At 44.4% G+C, this 8,723-nt stretch overlaps 1 protein-coding gene across 1 annotated transcript in view; it reads left to right on the top strand.

Moving 5' to 3' along the window:
- The first annotated feature begins 5,747 nt into the window (after window positions 1-5,747).
- Window positions 5,748-8,723, top strand: part of RAI14 (retinoic acid induced 14) — a 114,240-nt gene continuing 111,264 nt past the window's right edge. The window contains exon 1 of the mRNA XM_018563474.1: window positions 5,748-5,807. Coding sequence (XP_018418976.1) covers window positions 5,772-5,807 — 36 coding nt within the window. The 5' untranslated portion in view covers window positions 5,748-5,771. The remainder of the gene's footprint in view (window positions 5,808-8,723) is intronic.

The following is an 8,723-nucleotide window of genomic DNA, read 5'->3' as shown; positions in this document are numbered from 1 at the left end:
TCACGGCTCCCTGCAGGGATTCCCACCTCCCCGCCCCGATCCTCCAGCGCTGGCTGGAGAAACGGACGGGGTAGGCGGGCAAAGCTGGCTCGGCCTCTTGATATGCAGAGCCCGCTGTCACTCACGCAGCTGGGTGGATTTCAACAGTAATGTCGGGATCCGTCCCGGCTGCAGCGGTCTCAGTATATAGCTGAGCTGTAGCCCGCTATATACTGAGCTTTGGGTCACGGAAGGAGGTTAGTATATGTCCTTCCTTGACCCTTAACTATGGGGAAAAACATTTGCCCCATAGTACTCTTTTAAAGGAAAACTCTGATCACGGTACAACTCCAACCATATCTTTTTTCAGTAGAGCAGGGAAGGATTAGAACTTCTGTCAGGTTTTTATTGTTGCCTGTCTATTCCTCAGGAGATTTCCTTCTGCCCTATAGACATTATAGTAAGGATGCACCGATACTATTAACAGGATCGGTGCCGATACCAAGTATTTAGGCAAGTACTCGTCCAATTGGTCCGATACTTACCTCAGATAAAAGAACTTCTGGTGAGAGGGAGATTTCCCTCTGAACGTCAGCACCGAGGGAGCATGGAGCCGGTGTTCTATCGAAAGCTCCAACTCATCGAGATCTCCAACTACCTCACTTCCGGTGCTCGGAAAGACTGGAGCTTTGTACAGTTGCGGTGCACATGCATTTCAGAATACTCGTCCAGTTTGCCACCAGCTGAATATTGTTAAAATGCAGCTGTACAGAAGCTCTGTCAGTCTTTGTGTTTTGCAGTCTAACACCATCTGGTCGAAATCTCCAACTTGCAAGTACCCGGCAGTGAGGTAGTTGGAGATTTCAACGAGTTGGAGCTTTCGATAGAACACCGGCTTCCTTTCCAATCAGGAAGTCGGGTGGCGGGTTATGACCCACCTTCTGGCTTCTGATTGGCTAGGAAGCTGGCTTCAGTTGTTGCTAGGCAGCCTGGCTTCCTAACCATTTAGGAAGCCGGGCAGGACGTCATGACCCGCCTCCCGGCTTCCTTTTTGGTCAGCAAGCCAAGCTGCCTAGCAACAACTGAAGCCAGCTTCCTAGCCAATCAGTAGGCTGGGAGGCGAGTCATGATGTGCCGCCCAACTTCTTCATTGGCTAGGAAGCCGGCTTTACTTGTTGCTAGGTAGGCTGGCTTCCTGACCAATCAGGAACCCGGGCAGCACCTCATGACCCGCCGTCCGGCTTCCTGATTGGTCGGAAAGTGAAGCCGGTGTCCTTTCAATAGAACACCGACTTCCCAGGCAATCAGGAAGCCGGGCGACGTGTCATGATCCTGCTGTGATCAGGAGAGGATCTGTGCACGGATCCCCTCCTGATCAGCCCGTGTGAAAGGGGCCTTAAGAAGCATTGCACAGGCTGTGTAGTACATGATTGACTTATCTATACATACAATGAGGAATGGGCCAAAAACTTCCCAGAGATATTAAAGAGGAAGGCGTAACACTCCCAATGATGGGACATCACAGAAATTAATTTATGATTTGTTACAAATTCCGGTAAAAATCCGCCGAACACAAATGCCCCTTCGCTGTCCTCAGTTCAACTCCAGATGTTTCGCTGTCTGCGAGCCTAAAGTGAGGCTTTAATACAGAGCAGAATATTTATGGATCTACAAGTCTCTGAAAATGTAACATGTGCGGGGAAATCGTTTCCTTGTGACTGAATCCTACTGACCTGTCTTCCAGTGATAACTGTGCGTCTGTATCACAGTACAGGACATTGCTCTAAAGCTGGACTCCGAGCACACACACTTCCATTCAAATCTATTCCTCAATGGCCACAAAGGATATACCTCTGCTTCGTGGTTATCAAATGGCTTTGGAAACCCAGATATTGCCTTATAAAAGTAGTAGTAACATCATAATTGTGCTGCACATAAAGAGCAGAGCGGGAAGGGGACCATCAGCTCCGTCCTGCAGAAAACTACAGAAGAGGCGGATAAAAGACCAGTCACCTTGTACAAGGGGAGAGAGCAGTAGAGACCGGTCTTTATTACAGGAAGCTCCAAGTCTCACACTGGATTACTGCACAGATCTGGAAGAAATACACAAAGCTCACCAAGATTCAAGTAAGAATACACATGACTCTTGTTGGAGGACATTATTTCCTTAATGCAGAGTTTAGCTTTAAAATAAATAGGTGTTTGAATCATGAAATACCAAACACCCGCTGTGGGACGGGAGAGCAGTAAGTGTGAAAGAGGCCATAGTTTCTCCGCCAGCGAGAATTAGAAGCTACTCGCCAACATGAATGAGGTCTGTTATGAATGAGGACTAACTCCTGAATGAGGACCTTACCTGAGTGAGACCTTGCCTAAATTAGGCTTAACCTGAATGAAGCCTTACCTGAATGAAGCCTTACCTGAATGAGGACTAACTCCTCAATGAGACCTTACCTTAATTAGGCTTAACCTGATTGAGATCTAACCTGAATGAGGCCTGTCATGAATGAAGCCTTAGAAGAATGAGGCCTTACTTCAATGAGGACTAACTTCTGAATGAGACCTTACCTGAGTGATACTTTACCTAAATTAGGCTTCACCTGAATGAGTCCTGTCATGAATGAGGCTTTACATGAATGAGGACTAACTCCTCAATGAGACCTTACCTAAATAAGGCTTAACCCGAAAGAGGTCTTACCTGATTGAGGCCTTACCCGAGTGAGGCCTAACCTGATTGAGACCTTACCTGAATGAGGCCTGTCATGAATTAGGGTTCACCTGAATGAGGCTTAACCTGAATGAGAACTTGCCTGAATTAAGCTAATCCTGAATGAGGCCTAACCAGAATGAGGACTAGCCAAAACGAGATCTGCTTTACATAGACTCTAATGCAAGAAGTAATATATCCCCATTGTTCAGTGCGCTCGGCCACCACACATGACAGATTCATTTTCACACACAGCAAGTGGAGGGTTGCCTCCATTGTTCCCGGGCCTCAATAAGGCCAGGCCTCCCGAGATGTCTGTGGGGATGATGTCTTTGGCTGAAGCATTGGCTCTTCTGGTTTGCTTTAGAAAAGGAAACCATTCTTCTCACAGCTCCTCTTAAGACATTCCACATTCCTCTTCTGTCCTCCAAGTGTGTGCAGACACAGGAACATTTCCATCTCAATGGCAGGGAAGGCCGAGCTCAGGGCGATGCGATCCGTGTGACAAAGGAGGAAAACGTTTTATATTATTTCACTTTGGGCTACATTTAGAGCAGATGTAAATCCTAACCTTCACTTGTGTGTACGCATTTTTTTTGTTGCATGTTTAATTTAATTTTATGTTTTTTAATTCTATTTCAATTTATTTTTATGCATGTTTTATTGTATTTTTAATGCATCTTTGTTTTGGCCAGTGAAAGTAAAATAAAGTATTGGTTGCTCGGGGTGGGGGCTTGTTGTCATGTGTCTAAGCGCACGAAAATACATGTTAGGCCCAATTCACACCTAAATGATTTGAAGTGACATTGAAATTTTCACCAGAATCGCTTCAACGCTGGACACTAGGATTTCCAATGGACATGTAAGCTGCGGAAAAATTTGGTGCGGATATTTCGTTATTTCAGAATTCGGATCCGAAAATTCCGATTCGGATGAAATCCGAATTTTCATTAGTTTTGGATGAGTTTACGAGTATTTGTTGTGAATACCACAGAAAACCATATACAGATATTAATACTAAAGCTAAATCCCCTAGACCGGAATGGCATTCGGGATCCGAATTGCATTTGGGAGCTCCCGAATGCCATACGGGTCTGGGAGCCATATACATATATTACTAAAGCTGAGGCTTCCAGACCCGAATAGCAATTGGGAGCTCCCGAATGCAATTCGGAACTTCGGATCCCGAATGCCATTCGGGTCTAGGAGCCTCAGCTTTGATATTATATGTATATACTGAACACAAATTTTCGGTATGGCAACATGGGGACCATATACTATATGGCTCCCATATTGCCTTAACGAAAATTCATGTTCACCCATTTGGATGCATTAAATCAAAAAACGCATCTGATTGGCCAGAGAAGTCACATGCTTGATTTAGTTTCGTTTTTGAACGTAATTCGGATGGGATCCGAAACTCAGAAATTCAGACACATTTGGATGCATTGGGATTTGGAAATTTGGATGTGTCACACAAAACGGGCATAACGTACATTTTTTGCGTGGTTTTTTTGCCTTGTAACTCGCTTTCCATTGGCCAAAAATAATTTTAAAAAAAAAATCCTCAAGTCTGAAAAGTGGGCAAAAACACGCCTACAAATGCCCCAAAAAACAACCAAAAATGCTCAGCTCAGGTGTGAATCTCAGGTGTGAATAGGTCCCTAGTGCTGCTTTATGGGAAGACAGTTGGCATGTCGCATGTCCCCATACCCGGACTTAGTGGATTTTACAGAGTGTTGTCATGGATTTGAGCAGCAGGGTTGCATGTGAAACTCAGAGTCTGCTCTATCAGTATTAGAACATAAATAACATAGACATTGCAGCAAATATCATGGGCCATATGGAGACAATTGGTGGGTTGCTGGCTTCGGTTTCACTTCAGCTAAATTCTAGGATTCCATGGGAAATCTTCCTTGAAGCTTTGCGTAAATCTTTCAGATCTGTGCAGTAATAGAGTGTGAAACTTTACCTAGGTTCCTGTAATGAAGACCAGTCACTGCCGCTCTCTCTCCATGTGCAGACTGACCGGTCTGGTCTCCGCCCACCCCTGTAGTTTTCTGCAGGCCTGCTGCATCCCTCCCACAGCTCCGATCTCTGCACAAGCTATGTACGGCACAGTGATGATGTCACCACTAGTTTTACAAGGTGATCACTCAATTTTAAAGGCATTTGGTGCACAAAAAGTGGATTTATATCCTTTGTAGTTATAAAGGAATATATTTAATGACTTTTTTTATGCCTGGAGTTTAGTTTTGCAAAGTTTAGATGTCAACTTCATTCTTCAAACTGATAACTAATTCCCAGATTATTAACATTTGCTATTACAGTCCTCCTCTCCGTCAGTACAAGTTCTCAACGGCCTAACAGCATTGTAAGCTTCTTCTCATTGTAGACGTGTATTTGAAGTTGTTGATCCCTTCCCATTCGTTTGACATACATCAGGCGCTCCCTTCTTTTTATGGTGTCCTATAAATAAACGCCTGATTCCCAAAGGAAGTCTCTGTTGGTGTCTCTGGTTTTGGGTCATTGGCAATGTCAGGTTTTCCTAATTGGGGGTCTTGATAGTAGAGACAACATTCCTTTTCAGAATTAAGGGACATATTCAGGACTTGGCAGGTTATAGCGTAAAGAGAAAGGACTTTGCATGAAAATTCAGCACCATTATATTCCAAATGAGTCTAAACCTCTGGGTTCCTTGGGACATAGACGGCTCCATGCGTAGCCTGCACCCTGTGTGGGTCTGTGTATTCTGGAGCAGCCATATGCGAGCGTGCTCAAAAGCCGCTGGTTTCACCAAGGGGAAATCCCATCTTAGACAGTTGTCACATATATGCATACAGCCGTTGGGAAGGGAATTTGAAATGTCCCCATTTTAACCGAAACTAAAAGAAAACATTGTGGCTTTGCATACGTTTTGACCAAACCAAGAACATTGGCTGAGGGCCTGAGGCCTACAGATGTGTTCACATTGTGGATAGAAATGGTTAATATTGGCATTGACACATGTTGCTAATGTGCTTTTTCTTCTGATTTTGCAGATTTTGGAGGACACTGAGGCTGTGAATACCTGAATGGCACAAACATGAAGAGTTTAAAAGCAAAGTTTCGAAAAAGCGATGTAAGTACAAACGCCTGAGGGCCTTAAATTGTGCAGCTTTGGTCGTTACTACTGTACTGTTTGATCAGCAGCGTAATCTCTCATCATAAAAAGCGGTACACGTGTGAGATGGTGTTCCTCTCTTCTGATGGGCCCCTCATGTATGTCATAGCAGGAGGGGGTTCCTCTACTCACAATTATGGATTTGGAGAATACAACTTATAGAGGCTATAGGCTGTGTTCACAAAGCTTTACCGCTAGCCTAAGGCGCTCTACTTTCAGCCACGTGACTGTAACCTTTGCATATTATTTATTTATTACAGATATTTCTATGGCGCCGACAATTTACTCAGGGCTTTACATACTGCACATTCACATCAGCCCCTGCCCTCGAGGAGCTTACAATCTAAGGTCCTTATTTCACGCACATACAGGGCCAATTTAGAGAGGAGCCAATAATCCTTCCAGTATGTCTTTGGAGTGTGGGAGGAAACCGGAGTACCCGGAGGAAACCCATGCAAGCAATTTTATTAGACTCAACTATAAATAATTCAGGTTTAATAAGGATAGTTATCATTGTGTGTTAGCTTTGTGAATTGAGTCTTATGTCACCTTAAGAATACTGAAAGCTGAAGAGAGGCCTTTTATACCCCCTTAGTATTCACTCTTTTCTTTCACAGGCTGGCCTTTGCATCTTTTTTTTTGTTTTTTTTAGAAGTGGACTACTCCTTTAAATGACTTATTAAAGGGACAACACATATACATTTTAGAATAGTTTCTCTTGTAATAATGTATTGCCTGGAAAGATATAGAGCTTTGTGCATCATCAGTACATGGGTCAATTATTCCTAATTACTCGTGCTTAATTGAGAACATTAAATGTAATTGTGGTTGGCCATGTCTGACGCTCAGTCGGATGATTTCATTTTGTTCCTGCAGATAAATGAATTGTGGTCAGCAAAGGCGCACTTCCTTCATAATCTTATACAGAAATAGAGCTTCCTCTACCTATCAGATGGAAGGAAATGATAAATCAGACTCAATAATTCTGCTGGCCTCTCTGAGGCCTTTGTAGTAACATAGAACTGACTTGGCTGTTTATGTAGATGTTCAGGTGGCCATAGATGCTGTGATCTATACAAGCTGGGTGTCTAGTCTGAGCGTTCCCTGGTCATAGTTTATCTTGGTAGAGATTAAAGCAGAACTCTTTTAACTTCCCCTCCTTAGCAGAGAGCGTCCTTCCTTTAGTTCTGGATCTACCCTGCATCAGCGCTCCTTCTTTTCCGTGCAGGGTTCCTTTTTGAAATCTAACTTATCTAATTATTGAAATCTAATTATTTTTTATTGGTATTGATATAGCGCCAACAATTTACACAGTGCACATTCACATCAGTCCCTGCCCTCGGAGCTTACAATTCAACGATCTCAATCTATCTTACATGCATACAAATGGGGACAATTAGCCTTCCAGTATGTCTTTGGAGTGTGGGAGGAAACCGGAGTACCTGGAAGAAACCCACGCAAGCACAGGGAGAACATGCAAACTCCTTGCAGATAGTGTCCTGGCCAGGATTCGAAGCAGGGACCCCCAGTGCAGCAAGTCAGAAGCGCCAACCACTACGCCACTGTGCTGCCTTTATTCTTACTTGGATGTTGGATCATATCCAGTGTCACACTTCCTGTCCCAACCAGCTTTCATGCCGTCCTATAGCTCTGAAGACTACAGAAGGCTGTGGTAATGATGCAGCCACCACATCTAGAGGGCGTTACTTGTAGCGCAGTCATGTTAATCCCTAGTAATGCCCATAGACATGGACTGATGTGTCTTCTGCGCTATATTGTATTTTTGCTTAGCAAAGGGCATGTATTCAAGTTCTCCGCCCCAAAACAATACATGCCTCCTGCAGCTCTATTCGTAACGTGATTTGGGACATGTGGGCCTGTGTGTGGGTGCACCTCATTAAAGTAGAACTCCACTTACATTTTTTCTATAGGTCACCTACACCGGTTTTGAAAACAATGCCAATGTCTACTTACCCTCTGCACGATCCAGTGCTTTCCCCAGTTTCCTCCTCGATTCAGGGAAGAATTAAACCGTCATTCTCCTCTATTTCCTTTAAGCCCAGTTAGTTGATAACCAGCACCTCTGGGGGGGGGGCATCATCACACAGGTTGGGCTGGCAGTACTCCAGGTCTTACCTGTCATTACATGAGCATCACTGAGTCTTGGAAGAATGGCGCCCCTTGCCGCTGCCGGAATGAGGAGACGAAGATAAGGAATTATTATTATTATTATTATACAGGATTTATATAGCGCCAACAGTTTGCACAGCGCTTTACAATATAAGGAAGACATTACAGTCACAATACAATTCAAGACAAGATGGTAAGGAGGGCCCTGCCCCTGAGGAGGTAGCTGTGTGGGGCTATACAACCCCTCCTCCCTATGTAATGGAGATGAGGAGAGGATGAGGTGTTTGTAGTCCAAATTAGGAGACCAGCCTAGAGTGACAACAATGTCACTGTAGGACAGGAAGTGTATTACTGGCAGAATCACCAAGTGAAAATTAAGGAACTCCCGGAATGTAAATAGTTAACCCTTGCAGTGCGGCTACCCCCGCACAGCAAGGGTTAACTGCTCATGTTTCACTAGTGGCCAGAATACAGACGATATACTCACCTGATCCTCGGTGCTGCGGCAGTGAGTGTTCTCACATTTATTGCAGATAAATGGACCTGCAGTAGACGTTAGTGGGGCTTAGACTGTGGGAACCCAGGAGAGAAGAGGCTGCGGGGACCAGGCGGGATCAAGGATCAGGTGAGTGTTAACCTATAGGCATGTCTTTGGAGTGTGGGAAATCCCACGCAAGCACAGGGAGAACATGCAAACGCATGCAGATAGTGTCCTGGCTGAACCTGGATTTTAACCGGGGACCT

The sequence above is a fragment of the Nanorana parkeri genome, unplaced genomic scaffold (genome assembly GCF_000935625.1).
Source record: "Nanorana parkeri isolate BGI_ZX_2015 unplaced genomic scaffold, ASM93562v1 scaffold666, whole genome shotgun sequence".
Taxonomy (NCBI): domain Eukaryota; kingdom Metazoa; phylum Chordata; class Amphibia; order Anura; family Dicroglossidae; genus Nanorana; species Nanorana parkeri.
Note: the sequence above shows the minus strand (reverse complement) of the source record. Positions and strands in the feature narration are given on the sequence as shown.